Raw genomic sequence first — 20,831 nt, 5'->3', positions numbered from 1 at the left:
ATTATTTGAATAAACATTTCATTTAGCATTACAGTAAGCTATATGGAATTGTTTTAAGAAGGTCATATTAAGGATTATTTTTCTATTTGATTTTGAATTTTAAGACCCTTGAAGTATAGAGCTTTACTGCTATTAACCCATACAAGCACATTGAATAACAGATTCACCACACGGAACAACAGATAGTCCCCTAAAATATCAAAAGGAAGTTTAATCTCGAAGTGCCTGTCCTGAGAGATATAAGAATGATTCGGAAACATTTGTTACATTTTTTGACATGTATTTAATCCCTTATTTTTGGTATTAAACAGGTTCCATATCAATACAGTGCATTCGGAAAGTATTCAGACAGCTTGACTTTTTCCACATTTTGTTACGTTACAGCCTTATTCTAAAATGTATTACATTGTTTATTTTCCTCATCAACCTACACATAATACCCCATAGTGACGAAGCAAAAACAGGTTTTTAGACATTTTTGCAAATGTATTAAAAATCTAAAACTGAAATATCACATTTACATAAATATTCAGACCCTTTACTCAGTACTTTGTTGAAGCACCTTTGGCAGCGATTACAGCCTCAAGTCTTCTTGGGTTGGATGCTACAAGCTTGGTACACCTGTATTTAGAGAGTTTCTCCCATTCCTCTCTGCATATCCTCTCAAGCTCTGTCAGGTTGGATGGGGAGCGTCTCTGCACAGCTATTTTCAGGTCTCTCCAGAGATGTTCGATGGGGTTCAAGTCCGGCTCTGGCTGGGCCACTCAAGGACATTCAGAGACTTGTCCCGAAGCCACTCCTGCGTTGTCTTGGCTGTGTGCTTGGGTTCGTTGTCCTGTTGGAAGGTGAACCTTCACCCCAGTCTGAGGTCCTGAGCGCTCTGGAGCAGGTTTTCATCAAGGATCTCTCTGTACTTTGTTCCGTTCATCTATGCCTCGATCCTGACTAGTCTCCCAGTCCCTGCCGCTGAAAAACATCCCCACAGCATTACACTGCCACCCCTATGCTTCCCTATAGGGATGCTGCCACATTTCCTCCAGACGCGACGCTTGGCATTCAAGTCAAAAAGCTCCATCTTGGTTTCATCAGACCAGAGAATCTTGTTTCTCATGGTCTGAGAGTCTTTAGGTGCCTTTTGGCAAACTCCAAGTGGGCTGTCATGTGCCTTTTACTGAAGAATGGCTCTGTCTGGCTACTCTACTATAAAGGACTGATTGGTGGAGTGGTGCAGAGATGGTTGTCCTTCTGGAAGGTTCACCCATCGCCACAGAGGAACTCTGGAGTTCTGTCAGAGTGACCATCAGGTTCTTGGTCACCTCCCTGACCAAGGCCTTTCTCCCCTGATTGCTCAGTTTGGCCGGGCGGCCAGCTCTTGGAAGATTCTTGGTGGTTCCAAACTTCTACCATTTTTGGTACCCTTCCCCAGATCTGTTCCTCTACACAGTCCTGTCTCGGTGCTCTATGGACAATTCCTTTGATCTCATGGCTTGGTTTTTGCTCTGACATGCACTGTCAAATGTGGGACCTTATATAGACACATGTGTACCATTACAAATCATGTCCAATCAATTTCATTTACCAATCAAGTTGTTGAAACATCTCAATGATGATCAATGGAAACAGGATGCACCTGAGCTCAATTTAGAGTCTCATAGCAAAAGGTCTGAATACTTACGTAAGCAAGGTATTTCTGTTTTTGTTTTAATACATTTGCAAAAATGTCTAAAAAAACAGTTTTTGCTTTCTCATTATGGGGTATTGTGTGTAGATTGCTGAGGAGCTTTTATTTATTTAATCCATTTAAGAATAAGGCTCCAACTTAACAAAATATGGAAAAGTGATCTGAATACTCAAGGGGTCTGAATACTTTCCGAAGGCACTGCATGTACTTCCATTCATTTTTTCAAATGGTATTGGGGACCTTCAGAGGAGTCTTGTGAGGCCTTTGGGTGTCCTAGAGGAAAACAACTGATGTGTACGTATTTGTGAGGGTTTCACCTTACCAGAATAGTTTGTAGGCCAAACAGTTCTGACACTACAGACAATTTTGTGAGAAGACAGATTTTTGGGATGTCACGTGGTCTGACAAACATCGCTCTAGCTCTGTCACCTTTCACCACAGATGCGGAAGTGCGACATCGTCAGATGTGGTAGATTGAGACGCATCCAATTATGCTAATTAGATTTCCACAGTGGGGCGTGGATATCGACTCTATGGGGTTCATACTGTATTTGAATAGCAATGGCATAGGTGGTACTTTGTCATTACACTTCTTGAGATTTCAGAGCGTATTGTTGTTAAGCATTGTTACAGTATTCAGAAAGAAACGTCATACGGTACAATTCAATGTATGACTCAAGGTTGCCTAGGGAAGCTTTTGTTGGCTGCAAAGAGCTTTTCAATGATAAGTCAACATGTTGTGGGCAGCTTTGCAGTACATTGCATCATGATGTATTTAGTGAATGGTAAGATGGGTGTCTGTGGGTGGGGGAAGAAAACACTAAAGTATTATCAAAGTGCCCATGGCTTATGAAGTTGTGCGGCAAGGTACAGTAAATCAGCATTCTGAAATGCCTCCTAGGTTATTTCATGGGCAGGTTCCCATAGCAACCAAAGAAGGCTCCTTTTCACAGGACACTGATCAGATCGTTAGCACTTTATGCTTCGTACTGGATTTATCTGACACTTCAGATTGATTTGGCATCAAGAGCACAGCAATCAGTGAGATCTTCTTCTGACATTCATGTGTTGTGTAATCGAATTAACATGAAGTACCCACTCGTTGTTAAAAGCACTGCGATACAGCATATATGGGATTTATTCCAACCTTTTATTTCTTCCCTAAACTTTCAACCTCCCATAGGTTCTCATCTCATATAATACTCACTCTAATGATGGGGTTAAGAGGAGCCAATCTTTCAGAGTAGTTAGAGGTACTGTATGTACTGTAAATCCTTAATCAGTTAATTTTATTCCAGTACTGTATGGTTGCAATCTGCAGATCTGTGCCTGCATGTATGCAGTAATATCAAACAGGAAAATAATCACAATACATTTTTTGATTTGACCAGTGTTTGACATGATACTTCACTATTTTAGTTCCAGTCAACGTCAACACACTAACACTAAAATAGATGAGAATAATTAAACCGGGATAAAAATTCTCTGTCGATTAGCCAGTTGAGGTACATTACAACTAATGAGACTCAACCTTTCATGTCCATAATACCATTAAAGCAGACATGTCAGAGGATTCTGTTCACAGAGACATTTTTTAAAAGCAGGCTGAAAAGGATCCTCATCACAGTCGTTGTATAACCCATAGAAAGGTATATTTTGGCTCATTATTGGGGCTATTTTCCAGAAAACACACCTATCTCCCATCATGATGAAAGCACAGGAAGTTGAAGTAGTAGCTGCTTTGATTAGGACAGGACAGTTAGAGGAATACCTGCTCCAATCTACAACAGAACATGTGACGAAAACGCAGAGGCTGATTACCTCTTTCCACATCAGTGTATATTGTGCAGTACCTTGGCAAGCACCTCGAAACTGGCTGCATATGAGTTCTCAATTGACTGGGTAAAGAAAGGTTGAATAACATAAACGAATGGTCACAATCTCTGTCTTCAAATGTTGTACAGTAGAATTGTGAGACAGATAATCGTCTCATGAGAATTCTGTCCTGAGGTAGTTCTCATTGCGTTTCTTCCCATTTGGAATGAAGCTGAACCTGTGTCCTCTGAGGTCAACAGCAGTGTCAGCTCGGATCATGTGATTTCATTTAGGAGCTAACCTCACACTCTCACCCAGGAATTGTAAGTGTTAGAAGAAGATATGTGACCACTGAAGCATGGAAAGAGAAACACATTTGACACTATTTGGTTACATTGAAGATGTTAGATTGGTTACATGAAAATTGAGTCACAGGAATCCTCTGACACCACTGAATATATTATCCTAAATCATTCTGGTAGAGTCTGTAGGCTGTACCACCACCGGCCGTGATAGGGCGGTGCACAATTGGCCCAGCTACATCCGGGTTTGGCCGGTGTAGGCCTTCATTGTAAATATGAATTTGTTCTTAACTGGCTTGCCTAGTTAATCAGTTCTCTCCAGAATTGCAACAACCACTCTGTTAAGAGTGCTGTAAATTGGAAGTGGCACGAGGATGAGATAGGGTGTCATTTCAGATGCTGCCTGTGCTATCTCTTAAATTGTCCTGTGGGAATAGGGTGCAGTTTCAGATTTACCCTCTAGACTTTCAATATACACTCCAATTACTATGTCCGCCTTCGTTTTTATGTAGATGTCATAATTAAATAGTAATTGAAAATAGTTGATATGCCAATATTGTTCTACATTTTGTTATTACAACAACAAAGACGTTACTTCAAACAATAAACACTGCTTTTTCCCCTCAGACATCATTGCTCATCATTGCACCAGAGATAAAAAAGCTGAGTATATAGTAAAATTGTGTTTGTTACCATGATGCTGGATGCTCAATTCCTCCAAACAAAAACAATAACAAATTCCCCTGGGGCCGCCAGTGGTGCTGTTTCGCCTATTGCGGATCTGAGCCTTAAATCAGGAATAGTCACAATTGGATCAATCATGTTTATTCCCTAGATCGGGAATATAGGGATCAGTCATGTTTATTCCCTAGATCGGGAATATAGGGATCAGTCATGTTTATTCCCTAGATCGGGAATATAGGGATCGGTCATGTTTATTCCCTAGATCGGGAATATAGGGATCGGTCATGTTTATTCCCTAGATCGGGAATATAGGGATCAGTCATGTTTATTCCCTAGATCGGGAATATAGGGATCAGTCATGTTTATTCCCTAGATCGGGAATATAGGGATCAGTCATGTTTATTCCCTAGATCGGGAATATAGGGATCAGTCATGTTTATTCCCTAGATCGGGAATATAGGGATCAGTCATGTTTATTCCCTAGATCGGGAATATAGGGATTAGTCCCAGGTTCCAATAAATACACAAATCACATCCTGTCTTTCTCCTAGTTGTCATGGAAACACATGTATCGGAATTCAGACAGCGTTGTCTGTTGGGTGTTAGAGTTGTCTAATTGCTCTGACCTGATACAAAATGCTCTAATATGTCCTTGATGACTCTCCAGCAGAGAGTAAAGGAAATCGTACTCTATAGTAAATCGTCAACCAGTTCTCCTACCCAGGTGCAACAGTTTGCATAGCTTCAGAGACTGATTCGATTTTTAGTGTGAAAAATCATCAAAGATAAATAAATGCTGCTTAAATTGACTGACTTTGATGGGGATCTCTTTATTATGCTACTTAGATAATAAAGAGTCAATAGACTCTTAAGGATTAATCAAATTGATGGCGTCAGTGATTGTGTCAATGATTGCACGCTCTACCTAGTGCAGATGACTAAATGGAATGTATATTATAACATATTTTGAATATGCTAGCCGATATTACAAATACAATGGCAAAGCATACTGTGGTATTCTATGTGCTGTAAATTGCATATCACTGATTGAATGTTCTTCCTAAACTGCAGATGAATAGTCAATGTTACGATCACAATAGCAAAGGAGACAGTGATATTCTGTGATCTGTAATGAAGGTGCACTTTTGTCTGATTTCTCTGACATAGATGCTCAACTTTTTTTGGCCAGGCTAATGAGAGCCTTGAGCCTCACAATATACAGTCTTAGCTCAATTTAGTCATCAGCTCCATTGTCACTTTGCAGTGGTGTGTCCATAGCCCCAGGAAGTATTTTGGGGGTGTGTGTGCCACGTTTTTTTTAAACCAATGTCTATATCGGTCCGTTACTTCAGGACTAGTAAAGGCCCAGTGCACTACTTTTGATGTGGATGTTTTGTGTCTTTGCCCATAACTCTGCACCTTTTGATGGAAACGTTTGAGGACGGGGTTTTGTTCTTTCTAGATTCCATTAGAATGACAATTGCAGAGAAAGGGACACGGCAACAACTCTTACAATTCCAACTACTGAGTCCTGCAAGACACTGTTCGTAATTATACAACTACCTTTTTTTGCCAAAGTTGAGATGCTGAAAGAAAGTGGAGATGCGCACACATACATCAATATCGGCCAGCTAATACAGGTAAAGGCTAGAGACATTGGCATATAGTATGTCATCTTGCAACCACTTTAGTGGATATCAACATTGTGTGCCTTTAGAGCCCTGGGAGTTATTGAGGAATCACTTCATGCGAAAGGCAGTGGAGATAATTGGCTTTAAAATATTGATGTCACTGAGATGCCATTTGCTGCACTACCTGATGTTGGCCTTGATTAATAGCCAAGAAAGAGAGCTATTACCTTAAGAAAGCTGGAATCACAGGGTGTACTCTTACAGGGTGTACTTTTACAGGGTGTACTCTTACAGGGTGTACTCTGGAGGCTTGGTTGGTCTTTGACAGACGAGTTGCCGCTCTCTTTATTTCAAGCTGTTGCTACTTCACTGCTTCTACTGGCTTCTGCAGTCAATAAGAACATCCAGGGCCTGCAGCACTACCAATGCTTCTTCTAACAGTCCCAAATGAAACCTGTTGCTCAGACACCTCTTGGCAGTCCGTCTTTAGACTAAGCGAAACAAATTGCAGGAAATAATATTGATTCACTTAATTATTCAGACTGTTTTTGTCCAGTATTAGAATGCTCTAGCACATACTGGGAATATGAGCTCAGTATGGGGTTCTCCCTGTGTTTTGCTATGTGTGACTGTGACACATTATGATGAAACACCTGCCCGCCAGCCAGTTCAATCATGATACAAGTCAGTATTCGACGTCCATCTATATCTGTGGACGTAGGGAGATGATGTAGAAACCAACCACCAGGTGCAGTGAGTGCTGTTACCTTCAAGAAAGTTTTGGTTTTGCTAGGGCGTTAACATCTGCCTCTTGTGAAAAACGTTTGAACCCAGTGATAGAAAGTTGTTTTTGAGTTATTTTTTTAAGCCTATCCCAAACCTTGACCATTCAGAGTTCATTCCTAACCTTAAGAATTTGGAGTTAATGCCTGAACTTAATCCTAACCTTAAACATTTGGAGTTAATGCCTGAACTTAATCCTAACCTTAAACATTTGGAGTTAACGCCTAAACCTAACCTGAAACACTTGGGAATTTGACATTCGGAAGAACTTCGAAAGATGACGTATGATAAACATGGATGAACGTCTGATTCTGATGTGAGACTGTGAGAGCTGGTAGAACATGCAGCATTGTCCCCCGGCAGTGAGGTTGATTAGGATAACAGTACTTCTTGTAATTCCAAGATTTCTTTAGGTAATAGCTCTCCTTCTTGGCTATTAATCAGCTCCACATTACCTGATGACAGACAGGAGAACACAGTAACAAGGCAGAATGGGAAACTCCTGCAATCATTTGACTATAAAAGAGCTGCCACAGGTATTAATACTGTATGATATCTACTTTCATAAAGATTGATGGACACTAATGAATTACATAAGAGAATACAAACTTCAAAGGTGTCATGGTGATTTTTTAAATCAATGCAGTCCTTTGTTATAATGTTTCATTGTTTATGAGGCATACAGTTGAAGTCGGAAGTTTACATACACTTAGGTTGGAGTCATTAAAACTCGTTTTTCAACCACTCCACAAATTTCTTGTTAACAAACTATAGTTTTGGCAAGTCGGTTAGGACATCTACTTTGTGCATGACACAAGTAATTTTTCCAACGATTGTTTACAGACAGATTATTTCACTTATAATTTACTGTATCACAATTCCAGTGGGTCAGAAGTTTACATACAATAAGTTGACTGTGCCTTTAAACAGCTTAGAAAATTATGTTATGGCTTTAGAAGCTTCTGATAGGCTAACTGACATCATTTGAGTCAATTGGAGGTGTACCTGTGGAAGTATTTCAAGGCTGACCTTCAAACTCAGTGCCTCTTTGCTTGACATCATGGGAAAATCAAAAGAAATCAGCCAAGACCTCAGAAAAAAATTTGTGGACCTCCACAAGTCTGGTTCATCCTTGGGAGCAATTTCCAAATGCCTGAAGGTACTACGTTCATCTGTACAAACAATAGTACGCAAGTATAAACACCATAGGACCACGCAGCCGTCATACCGCTCAGGAAGGAGACGCATTCTGTCTCCTAGAGATTAACGTACTTTAGTGCGACAAGTGCAAATCAATCTCAGATCAACAGCAAAGGACCATGTGAAGATGCTGGAGGAAACCGGTACAAAAGTATTTATATCCACAGTAAAACGAGTCCTATATCGACATAACCTGAAAGGGTGCTCAGCAAGGAAGAAGCCACTGCTCCAAAACCGCCATAAATAAAGCCAGACTACGGTTTGCAACTGCACATGAGGACAAAGATCGCACTTTTTGGAGAAATGTCCTCTGGTCTGAGGAAACAAAAATACAACTGTTTGGCCATAATGACCATCGTTATGTTTGGAGGAAAAAGGGGGAGGCTTGCAAGCCGAAGAACACCATCCCAACCGTGAAGCACAGGGGTGGCAGCGTCATGTTGTGGGGGTGCTTTGCTGAAGGAGGGACTGGTGTACTTCACAAAATAGATGGCATCATGAGGTAGGAAACTTATGTGGATATATTGAAGCAACATCTGACAGAACTGTTCGCTTTCGTTTTTGTATTCGTTATTTTTGTTTGAGTGATTCTTGACAATAAAGATCATGAACACTTTCCACGCTGAGCTTTGGTCCACTCTTCCTTACGACGATGAGCATTACAGCTGCTGGCCCAGTGGATTAATTGAGAGACATGAAAAGCTCCCAAAGTCATCATTTGATCACAACAGTCTCTGCAAATGCTGTCTGAAATATTTGACAGCACATAGACTACTATGAATGCCACTTCCACCCACTTAAAAAAATATCATAGTATACTATGGTATAAATACTATTATTTAACCCTTACTTTACCAGTTAAGTTGACTGAGAACACATTCTCATTTACAGCAACAACCTAGAGAATAGTTACAGGGGAGAGGAGTGGGGATGAATGAGCCAATTGTAAACTGGGGATAATTAGGTGACCATGAGGTTATGAGGGTTAGATTGGGAATTTAGCCAGGACACAGGGGTTAACACCCCTACTCTTATGATAAGTGCCATGGGATCTTTAGTGACCAGAGTCAGGACACCCTTTTAACGTCCCATCTGAAAGACGACACCCTACACAGAGCAATGTCCCTAATCACTGCCCTGGGGCATTTGGATATTTTTGTTTTAGATCAGAGGAAAGGGTGCCTCCTACTGGCCCTCCCACACTGTAGTGTAGTGTTTTTGCAGACTTTACTGTAATATTCACTGTAGTGTTTTTGCAGACTAAAGACTGTAGTATGCTATAGTATTATAGTTAACTATAGTATAAATACTGTAGGAAAATAACTGTTGTATAATGTAATGTTTATTGCAAATTGTAGTAGTATTTGTAGTAGTAGTAGTACTGTAGTAGTATCTACTGTAGCATTTTGGGGGACTGTACTATACTGTAGTGTTTTTGCAGACTGCAGTATATTGTAGTATTTACTGTAGTGTTATTGCAGACATATCAGGAAACATACCAGAGAAATACTAAAAGAGAACATTTTCTGGAATGAGCAGGGCATATGCAAATTAAATAGACACTGTGGTTTTTACTATAGCAGTGTCTTTGTGAACACTACAGTCTTTTTTTGGCAGATATCTACTGTAGTATTTAGCATAGTATTTTTCCTTATACTTCAACATTCTATAGTAAGTACTACCTACACATGAGCGAGGGATTCTACATTCTGTAGTATAGTATTCTACAGTATACTAGAGTTTACTATACAATTATATAGTAAGTAATGTAGTATTCTATAGTAAACTGAAGTATTTTTTTTCATGTGGGCATGATAATATCATTTAAAAAAAAATTGTTCCATGTGAGTTTCCATGAACAAAAAAAAGACATACAGGGTAATGAAAGCAAATGTTTTTCAGAATAATATGAGTTTAATTTGTTTTATTTTTGAGACGGGTTAACATGATTGTCAAAGACAGGAAATACAACAGGAAATAGAACTGACAGGGAGCCTGGTGTTACCTACTTATGTCAATAGATGTATTGGACGGAGCACAAGAAGATACAACCCAATAAATACAGATCATTACATTATTTTTTTATGGCTTGTAATAAACCTTCTGCTGATCTCGTGTTCTAGAAAACACAAAGGACACTGCAAGTCAGACCTCTTTACAAAACCATATCCTTGTGGATTAAGGACACATCCTACTGAGGTTGACAATATTCACAAAGCCCTGTTTGCTGTAAGAAGCTAAAGAAGCCCACGAATTCATCACCAACCCCCTGAAGCCACACTGAACCACAATCGCCCACCCGTCTGAGAGGCTGCCTGCCTGCACTCGAGTGGAAAATAATTTTCCAAGGAGCAGCGCTAACCCAGATGCACCTGCAATAAAATATAGCACTACTTTGGGAACGGTTGTCTCATTGGAGCCTGAGCATGAAAGTAAGTGTGCAAATCCTTCAAAAAGAAAATAGGTGGATAGAATACGTTGAATTTGCGGCTTTGTAGTTGATGTGAGATTAGGCCTACATGTTTTCTACTTGCTGTTTTCTATGTTATATTATTTCAGTCTTTCAGTCACTGAGGGCATTATGTGCAAGAAAAACAAAACACCCTGCCCACACAGTTTTTTTTTTGATGACTGAGCTCTTATCTCAGTTTGAATACTACTGGATTCAAGGTAAATATCCTGAATCTTACCATCCACACAGTTAACTAAAGGATCCATTCTGTTACCAGCACTACAGACAATGCAGATAGAAACTTGTTTCAAGGACAGCCAAGAGGTGCTGCTGAATAATGTAGAGAAGGAGTTTTCTAACTTTTCTTGCCCAATGACCCCCACTCAGGTAAATCGGCTACCCAGGGACCCCCATTATATGTTAGCAAAAAATCATGTCTTGAGTAGAAGTAATCAACATTTTAAAATAAATACATTTGGTAGACAGTTTCATTATTTGACCTCCCCACAGTTCATTGGAAGAGGAAATGTAAACTCTAACATGGTCTATCAGGTAAATCGGTAAAGGTATCTTGCGACATAGAGACAATTTTCACAGTTGTAAAGCACATTTTTCAAAAATGTTCCATTGAGCTGAGAGAAAATGTTATAGTTTTAAAGCTAATTTCCAGGAATTCCATACAGTTTGTCATGGAGCTGAGAGATGTTGCAGTTTTAAAGCTAATTTCTTGCAATTTTATAAATTTTGCCATGGCTAATGCTATGTCCCTCGAATCAAACGTTAGAACAAAATCAAAGATGGTATTATAAAACAAGATATATAGTTCAATTTTCTGCATGCTCTCTATCTGGTTTTGGTATTTTAAATTGACACTGAAAGAGTTTTTCATCCCAAAAATGACCACTTCGACTGCCCACGTAAGAATTCTCTATAGAAGAAAAAAAGTGAAATTAGCTCCAATGACTGTAATCTCCTCTGTATTAAAGGGAGATTTTGCATGAAGCCCTTTATCTACTTTCCCAGAGTAGGATGATCAGGAACAGCTAGCATGATAACTGTTCCTGTAGACTTCCCAATGTCATTTTATTTTTATTTGCAGAACCCCTGCAATACCGCCGCAGGCCCCAGTTTGAAAACCCTTGATGTGGAGCACTGCAAAGCACAAACAAGACAGATTGGAGGATCTTCCAGCTTTCCTGAACGTGAAAGGTAGACTAGTAATCAAATGGGATGTTCTTGATTAATGTGCAACAACAGGATATATTTTTGTTTGACACCCACTCGCATATTGACTCCTAATAACTGATATGTTCATGACGCTCAGATATATTTTCAATCACATGCTTCTGGTGTAACAGGTGCAGCTGTCATTTCCCTGAATATGCTTCACATCCCAACTGATAAGGATTTGTGTAGACAGGGTGCATTGGAGGGATGGTTCTTCTGTCACTCTGAGGAATGATACATGTGAGAGGACCTGAATTTTGGTTATTTCCCAGAATACATTACTTAACAGATGGGTTCACTAGTTCCTCTTATACCATAGACATCACCATACCATAGTTACCCCAATCTACAGTCTACCATTTATTTACACCAATCAGGGCCACCCTGCTGACAGGAAACATAACCCACTGAGCACACAACATTGTTTCAATGGAATTTCTCAATGTATTGTGATGTGGAATCTACAGGGAAAATACATTGGATTTGCAAAAAGTCAAGGGTAGATTTTCTACCACAGGATTGTTATCATGGTTACCAATTTTCAACAGCAGACAAACCTTGTATAAAATATGTTGAATTAGTACCTTTGAAACAATGTCAGATCAAGATCAGCGTTCAATGTTATATATCCACTATCAGAAAAAAAATAAGTTCAGCAGCACCTCCTCCTGGAAGGTTGACCTATCTACAGCTATCCATTGGTCTCGCATCCAGGGTTTTAACTATGGCCAGCCTTGCATAGCTTTGATATTTATGATTGACTACAACCAACGTGCTATTGTGAGAATGATTATTGATAGATCTCTTAATAACTATTCCAATGGTAGGTTTAACAGAGCAAATTAAATGTAACTATACTTTAGTCATACATCATCAACAATCATCAATTGGCTTAAACAGCATTTGCAAAATCATCAACAGCTAGTTTCAATTCAACCCAGGGTTCAACTAAAAACAGACAATAAAATATAGTTTCAAGCTGTGGTTGATTTCAAATGTAATCTTCAAGTTCATAATTTATAATTGATATGTTGGATTCACATCTCCATCTAAACCAAAATTCAAAGTTGAAGAACAGGACTAAATCAAATCAAACTTTAAAATCACTTTAAATAAATGTTGATTTGATTTAGTCATGTTCTTTAAATGTTGATATTTACAGTGATGTGAAAAAGTAATTGTCCCCTTTCTAATTTGCTCTACTTTTACATATTTCTGATACTGAATGTTATCTGATCTTCAAACAAAACAATGTTAGATAAAGGGAACCTGAGTGAACAAATAACACAACAATTACATACTTATTACATTTATTTAATTGTAAAAAATTATGCAACACCCAATGCATCTGCGTTAAAAGGTAATTGACCCTTTACACTTAATAGCTGGTTGTGCACCTTAAGCTGCAATGGCTCCAACCAAACACTTCTTGTAGTTGTTGATTAGTCGCCGTGGAGGAATTTTGGACCACTTTTCCATGCAGAACTGCTTTAACTCAGCGACATTTGTGGGTTTCAAGCATGAACTGCTCATTATAATTCCTGCCACAATATCTCAATAGGGATTAGGTCTGGACTGACTAGGTCATTCCAAAACTTCCAATTTGTTGCATTTCAGACATTTTCATGTAGACTTGATTGTGTGTTGTGGATCATTGTCTTGCTGCATGACCTAGCTGCTCTTCTGCTTCAGCACACAGACGGATTACCAGTCTCCTGTAGAATTCTCTGATACAGAGCAGAATTCGTAGCTCCTTCAATTATGCAAGTCGTCCAGGTCCTGAGGCAGCAAAGCATCCCCAAAGCATCCCACTACCACCACCATGCTTGACAGTTGGTATGAGGTTCTTACTGTGAAATGCATTGTTTGGTTTTGACCAGCCAAAAAGTTGACTCAAGTTTGTCAAAAAGCATCTGGAAGCACCTGGATGATGATCAAGACTCATGGGAGAATGTTCTATGGACTGACAATTCAAACATATACCTTTTCAGATTAAATGGGTTCTATTATGCCTGGTCACTTACACTCTATACTTTTAATGTTATCTCAACTGCAATCCTGGTCATTTGGTTGTGCTATTAGAAGAAGCACAGTGATAACACATTACATTTTTGTATAAATACAAAATATCTGACATTGTATTTACATTTGAACTTTGTTGTGCTTTTAAATGGTTGAAAGCTCAGTGATAGTACATTTACATAATGACAACTAATTAAAAAATCTTACAGATTTTCCATTGGAATTTGGTTGTGCTTTTAGATGGTTGGAAGTGATAACACATTGGGAATTCAACACACTTCTGACTGTCTTTTTTAGAGGGTGAATAAAGGTTGAAATCTCATTGATCAACGTCAATCAAACATTACCCACATTTCCATGTTGAAATTATTTGGTGTGCCCAGGGGGAAGCTACAGAGTGTGCCTTTATTCTCAGATGAAACTAGATCCAAATGAGTAATCCTATAACTAATGTCACTATGTGACAATTGACAATTATGTGCTGTTTTCCAAATGTTTGAGGGTGAGGAGGTCATAACAGCTAAGGGAGCTAAATGAAGATGACCAAGCACACCATTATGCAAATGAACTTAGTTTGCCAATGAACATGGTTTCTTTCTGTCAATCCTTTGCGTAATGCTTAGCTTCCTTGGTCATATTTTCCTTGGTTATATTTTATCAGTGAAAAATATTACTCAGAATGTATTTAATAATCTTTCATTTATGGCATCCGATGTATTTCAAGGAATTTAATTGTGAGTGCTACAATCATGCTAGTGACACACTAGCCTGACAAATTCATAACCATGACAACATGAGCAGCACTTCCCCAATCTGTCATGAAATTGTCAACAAATGAGCCTTCTTTATGGAAAGAATCCATCCCTTTGTTTTTACACTGCTGCTACTCGCTGTTCATTATCTATGCATAGTGACTTTACCCCTAGCTACATGTAAATTTTTTTTACCTCAACTAACCTGTACCCACGCACATTGACTCGGTACCCCATGTATATAGCCTCATTATTGTTTTATTGTGTTAATTTTAAAAATATTTTTTACTTTATTTAGTAAATATTTTATTAAGTCGGCATTGTTGGTTAAGGGCTTGTAATTATGCATTTCACGATGAGGTCTACAGCGGTTGTATTCGGCGCATGTGACAAATACAATTTTATTTTATTTTATCCTCTTTGGCCTCCCTCAAAGATTTCACATTCAACATTATGCTGCCCTCTGTTGGACAAAGTATGAATGCGTAGTGGTAAATACAGGTCTCATGACTATTCATTCCTTGAGTAACAGGAACGATTTACCAGAGGTGAATGTATTCATTACGGAAACCGTTTACCGTTTAAGAACCAACAGAAGCTAAATAAGGGTTTCTGTTGGACAAATTCAGGTAGGTCCCTCCACATTTTGTCCCGTTTAAGAAACGTTTTGCAACAGAATCGGCGTAATGAATTTGCACGGAAGTTAGTTTGCTCTACTCCGGCTATATTGGTCATGTTGGTTTTTTCTCAGCTGTTTTTGCTGTTAGGAATTATTTCTAGGGGTGGTGCTTGATAACTGCTAAGGTCTTCTTGAAAACAGACATTTACTGATGAAATGTTGACAATAAAAAGACACTTTCTATCCACTTACCTTTAAATTCAACAGCCAAGGTCGATAAGGCCTACCCTGAGAGAATTCAAAGCTGGAACTGCGTCGCAAGGCCCTGATGGATGTGTTGGGGAACAACATAATACACATCAACATCATGGAAATCAACAAGTGCCTTTGTGTTCATTCCATTTACCAAGCACTGCCAATTGAATAGACTAGACAATAGCGCAATACAACCAACTGTATTGTGTACCTGCTGTTTTTCAGTTGTCATGATGATGTAGACAAGTCTACTTGTTTTGACTAGCTCGTAACATTAGAATTTCATTACACCCGTTATAACATCTGCTAAACTGTGTACTAGACCAATAAACTTCGATTTAAATATGTTGGATTATATAATGGCCTTCCTTTTTTATTCTTAATTAGCAAAGTTTGGCCTGAGATTGTTCTCTCTAACCCATAGAAATTGAATCACATTCCAGTTGTTCTCCAAATATCATCCTCCTGTATATATGCCTTGGACATAGAACGTGCATCAGAAACAAATACATCTTTAAAATAATTTATTCAAGAAACATTGATGCTGAGGTTAAATGTCCATGATCAACATAGAAAATATGTACATAGAGAGCCATTGGTAAAAAGGACAGAAAGTCTGTCTAGAATGGTGTGCTGAGTAGAGAGAAAGCAGTGATACTATTCAATAGATCTCGATGAAAGTTCCAGACTGTTCATTAGTTGGGCTCAGTGATACTGGACGTTAGAGTTCTGCTGGAGGGTTCCATCGATGTAGCACAGTTGCTAGTTGATTACTGGTGGTAGCAGTTTGGGCTCAGACACTGGTCTGGGTTTATGATAGGCTGCAGGAAGACTGCTTGGAGGACTCTCTCTCCTATGATAGAAAGTAAGATATTAGTACAGGCAAAAGTCCATTTAATTCAAGACAAAGAATCAGTAGTGAGAGGCTTGTCTAACCATTTACGGTAAATATTCAACACGGGGAGAGAAAAAAAAGAAGTATAATTTAATAGGTCCATCAGATAAAATACACATTAAGTAGTACTTCAAAGTGTCATTCATTTTCTCCGTAGCTGATCTTTAAATGCACCCAGTGACGATGATGAAGGAATATAGGGGACGCCATGGAGACAATGTACCTAGGTGAGGTCCTGTCCTGTTAGCATGCTACTGACACCTAAGTTTTCTGGATACCTGTTGTCTCCGCTGCTGGCGTCTGTACTCTTCTTCACTGGCAGCAAGGGCCTGAGCCAGAGCCAGATCCTCCTGCTCCTGAGGGCTGAGACAAGACACTTCTATGTCACACAGAGGAATGCATCATCATCACACTGCAGAAAGCATGCAAGAGGAACAACGACACACTCACCAGAAAGGGTGGATAACAGACACACACACATACAGTCAGTCACAGGTCTGAGGAGCAGCAACACACATCATGAGATGAGGAAAACTTAACTGTCGGCACCACTGTACTTAATTTATGAAGTCATGGGCAAGAAAGATGGGCTAAAACAGTGGAATGTCAAACCTATTAATATTGTGTTTTCCTAGAGTAACCAAATAGCCTGCATTTCAGCTAGAACAAACACATAGCAATAAGAGCTAGTGAAGAAAAACAATAGGTAACTGGGTTGTGTTGATGGCATCTGGATATGATTACAGCCTATATTATGTGTGGGTGATGCTGGATTATGGGATTTAATGGGGATTGTTTATTACCTGAGCGTTGGCTGTTGGACTGTGCTGCGAGCCGACTCAGCCAAGGACATCTCCAGCGCTCTTTGTAAGGCCTGCTCCTCAGTCTACAATCACACCATGCAGATAAACACTTACAGGATGTTTATTATTTTCTTCTTGGAATCTCAATGAATAAACAGGAGCAGACTAAAGAATCTCAATGAATAAACAGGAGCAAACTAAAGAATCTCAATGAATAAACAGCAGGCTATAGAATCTCAATGAATAAACAGGAGCAGACTAAAGAATCTCAATGAATAAACAGGAGCAGACTAAATAATCTCAATGAATAAAACAGGAGCAGACTTTAGAATCTCAATGAATAAAACAGGAGCAGACTTTAGAATCTCAATGAATAAAACAGGAGCAGACTTTAGAATCTCAATGAATAAACAGGAGCAGACTAAATAATCTGAATGAATAAACAGGAGCAGACTAAAGAATCTCAATGAATAAACAGCAGGCTATAGAATCTCAATGAATAAACAGGAGCAGACTAAATAATCTCAATAAATGAACTGGAATTATTCAGAGAAGAGAGTTTACAGTAGTTTCAATCAAGTGGTGTAAGAGTGTTATGCATACCAGGCCAGCCTGAAAGGATGCCGAAGCAGGTACTACATTCTGTGCTGGAGGGGGCCGCACGGCCGGAGCTGGATTATAAATGGCCTGAGCACTGCTGTGATAGAATCAAAAACAATAATGCTCAGTGCGGTTATAGAGTCAACAACTCAACAAAAGCACAGCGGTAACAGGTAAGAGCAGTTCTGTGAAGGAAAAAAATTTCACATCCTTTCCATGTGTTAGTATATTTCACTGACAATAAAAAAACAACATGTCAATTCATCCATCCCATGTGTTTTAGTGAGAATATGCCTCGTGAATTTAGAGAACAAACTGTGCTTGCCAATATCACTTGTTAATTTATGTAAGCTTCATGTGGTTCTTCAGCGTGGCGTTTCGAAAATCAATATGAGGATCCTCACCGACTACTTTGGGTCCTAGCATTCCCATTAGAAACAGGCCTAGAACTTCCTCTACTGCCTGAAGTGGAGACACTGCTAGAGGATGCTCCTTGGGACCTCATGAAAGCAGCGAATCTGAAAGAAATCCAATGTAATCATCATTATACCGCAAAAGCTCGCAATGTGCACCACAATCAATAAATGGCATCAGGTGGAGGGAAATATTTACCCAGATTTGGAGACTGGTTTGTCTTCAGGCTTACAGTCATGGTCTAGTGGATGTCGGTGTTTAAGACAATAATTCATGTGGCACTGGTCACATGTCACTCGGATCATTTCTTTCTGCTTGCAGCCTCCTTTCGAGCATTTGTTTGTAAATATCTACAATAAAAAAAGGTTGGTTATCTTAGATTAGGCATAGATACTTCACTTTAACCATGGGCAGTTTGTGTAAATGGTCCTGTAGAGAAGCCTATCAACCATACCTTTCTCTTGTTCTGAGCAGGGTCCGACTGGCAATCGCGATCGATGTGCTCCCCAACCTTGATGTCTGGCATTTCCCCTCTCTTGATGGGGATCGGGGTGTTGCACAGAGGACACACGGGGACCTGGATATCCTGGGGACAGAATCAAGCAGAGCCGTATTAAAGCTCTGTTTGGATCAATAGATAACATACAGACAACTAATAAGGTTGAACAGCATACATTAATTTCTACATACTAACTGCACTTTACAGGAACTTTGCTTTAATTATAACATACAATGCTGCTAATTTATTTAAAATGTACCTTCTTGTAGGATGACATGCATTTGTGATTTGCATAGGTTATGTGGTCTTTACAAAAAATCTCTTCACAGGCATCACATCTCAATGGTAGGAAATCTGTCAGATATAAGAAATATGTCAAGGTGTTTATTCCATATGAATTTAGATAAATTAAATTCTCACTATCACTCTTCAATCATGATAATGGGTAGTGCAGCCCATGACAATTGGTTATGGAGGACTGGACTTAAACCACAACTATTGACACATACCAAAGCCATTCTAGAATGTGTTCCCTTCCTGTCCAAACAGGCTCTGTATCGGCAGGGTCCCAGAGGCACTGAGGTAGTAAATGGAGATAGCATTTTATAACAAACCACTCACCTAGATGCTTGCAGGAGTTTTCAGAGCAATGCTCTCCTAGATCTGGAAACTCCATGGCACTATGGTGATACACCCTTCAATTGAAAGATACATAGATATGCTAAGATCATCCATAAACAATGTTAGTTTATTAAGATAACCTGTCACAGGTAAACAAACTTAGTCTGCGTCACTTCGTTTTTTAAGAACAGTAGATTCAGCATATCAATTTTAGGCTATTTAAAAAGTCCCTTTGTTTACGTGCTTCCCTTTCAACTAACGTTAGTTACACTTATGTAACAGACTTATTATGGACGTGTACAGTCATTGGAAGAATGTCCACTGACAGGTAGTTAGCTAACGTTAGCTACCCATCTAGATACCCACCTATGATAACGAATGCTGAATCATGCCATCGCTTCTTGCTACCTACAATTTGCCATTTTGACTAATGTTAGCTAACTAGCTAAGTTATTATGGGGTATCTAGCAGCAGTCTCCCTCTCTACTAGCCGCCAGCTAGCTAGCTAGTAGCTAGGCCAGGTCCTCCCTGTACAATCGCTCGAGGACATAAATGCAATTACCTAGCAGACCATTGTTAGTATTGTCTGTGTTTAAGCTACCTAACGTTAACTAGTGAGTTATTTATGGAATACCATTGATGAGCATGTTCCTGGTTTACAGGCCAACAACAACTAAATTAAGCTAGCTTGCTTGCTTGCTGATAAGCTAACGTTGTTAGCTATAACATCCTAGACAACTACTGTAACGTTAACATTAAGTCGTTACTGATAGTTAACTAACGTTTAAGTTACTCATTTAACTTTACTTTAATTCGAAACGGATAATATTTAGCAAAAATATGTTTGGGACAATTGTTTACCATCACGAACGTTAGCTAGATAGCTAGTTAGCTAGCTAACACTTAAGAGAATATGGATTGGAGACACCCTTCCTGCCTTGACGTTGCCTTGGTTTGGTTGGCTGACTAGCTAGCTAGATACGATAACTAACGGCAAACCATAGTACATTGAAAAATACATGCAACAATAGGCGACTCCTCTCACTTACCCAGAGACTTGGTTCAACCAGACAACTCTATTTGATTATTCTTCCCCCTCTTGCTTTGAAATTAACGTTAAACTTTGAGGAAGCGAGTGGCTAGCAAGCTCTCTTGACAGCCAGCTACATCGAAGCGTCACTGACGCTGTTGTTTATGCCCCTCCTCACGGTTGTACTAGCTAGAGAGTTCCAGAATGTACCACACGAGGCAGGGATGGAGCAGTTGTTTTGATCAATCACAGTGACACAGCGTTGTTGAGAACTGTCCATGATCCTGGATTTTACGAAACGTCTAATTGAGACGTGTTTGGGTTGTCTCAAACCAGCACCACGGACAGCTCTCAATAATCACGTGTCACTGTGACTAAATATGAAGGTGACTAGCTAGTCTCTCGCCAGACTAGTTCAGAAAGGCCATGTCAGAATTAATCACATTTCTGTAATCGTGGTAGGTCTATAACTAGGGTATAATAAAGCACACAAAATAAGCAGAATGATGCTAGTTGTGATTTTGGATAGTTATCACCTTCCAACTT

General features: G+C 39.3%; 1 protein-coding gene and 1 long non-coding RNA gene across 4 annotated transcripts; one reads left to right on the top strand and one right to left on the bottom strand.

Annotated features, from left to right (window-relative positions):
- Positions 1–14,958: 14,958 nt before the first annotated feature.
- LOC118379744 (uncharacterized) lies at positions 14,959–15,770 on the top strand. Its single transcript, XR_004824711.2, has 2 exons — positions 14,959–15,178; positions 15,436–15,770. It is a non-coding gene; the product is annotated as an uncharacterized LOC118379744 (long non-coding RNA).
- Positions 15,771–15,932: 162 nt separating this feature from the next.
- On the bottom strand, positions 15,933–20,529 carry zfand2a (zinc finger, AN1-type domain 2A). 3 transcript variants are annotated; one of them, XM_035766754.2, is made up of 10 exons: positions 20,305–20,525; positions 19,256–19,329; positions 18,894–18,988; positions 18,590–18,721; positions 18,334–18,485; positions 18,126–18,239; positions 17,725–17,818; positions 17,122–17,204; positions 16,542–16,681; positions 15,933–16,276 (listed from the first exon to the last, which is right to left on the bottom strand). In XM_035766754.2, exons 2-9 carry the CDS (start codon positions 19,308–19,310, stop codon positions 16,570–16,572), a joined length of 837 nt encoding a protein of 278 aa, XP_035622647.1. In that variant the 5' UTR covers positions 19,311–19,329; positions 20,305–20,525; the 3' UTR covers positions 15,933–16,276; positions 16,542–16,569. The 3 variants fall into 3 exon arrangements, with proteins under 3 accessions (XP_035622647.1, XP_035622646.1, XP_035622648.1); XM_035766753.2 differs by having other exon boundaries at positions 16,597–16,681; positions 20,305–20,518; XM_035766755.2 differs by lacking the exons at positions 15,933–16,276; positions 16,542–16,681; positions 17,122–17,204; positions 17,725–17,818; positions 18,126–18,239 and having other exon boundaries at positions 18,330–18,485; positions 20,305–20,529.
- Between the last annotated feature and the right edge of the window lie 302 nt (positions 20,530–20,831).

The sequence above is a fragment of the Oncorhynchus keta genome, chromosome 32, assembly GCF_023373465.1.
Source record: "Oncorhynchus keta strain PuntledgeMale-10-30-2019 chromosome 32, Oket_V2, whole genome shotgun sequence".
Taxonomy (NCBI): domain Eukaryota; kingdom Metazoa; phylum Chordata; class Actinopteri; order Salmoniformes; family Salmonidae; genus Oncorhynchus; species Oncorhynchus keta.
The sequence above is the reverse complement of the archived record's forward strand: the minus strand, read 5'-3'. Positions and strand labels throughout refer to the sequence as shown.

What these genes read in the sequence shown, in the direction of transcription:
- zfand2a (XM_035766753.2), bottom strand. Translation starts at nt 19,310, where the DNA reads ATGGAGTTTCCAGATCTAGGAGAGCATTGCTCTGAAAACTCCTGCAAG. An exon ending in AAACTCCTGCAAGCATCTAG is followed by an intron (nt 18,989 to 19,255) that starts GTGAGTGGTTTG and finishes TATATCTGACAG; the next exon opens with ATTTCCTACCATTGAGATGT. An exon ending in AAACCAGTCTCCAAATCTGG is followed by an intron (nt 18,240 to 18,333) that starts GTAAATATTTCC and finishes GATTTCTTTCAG; the next exon opens with ATTCGCTGCTTTCATGAGGT.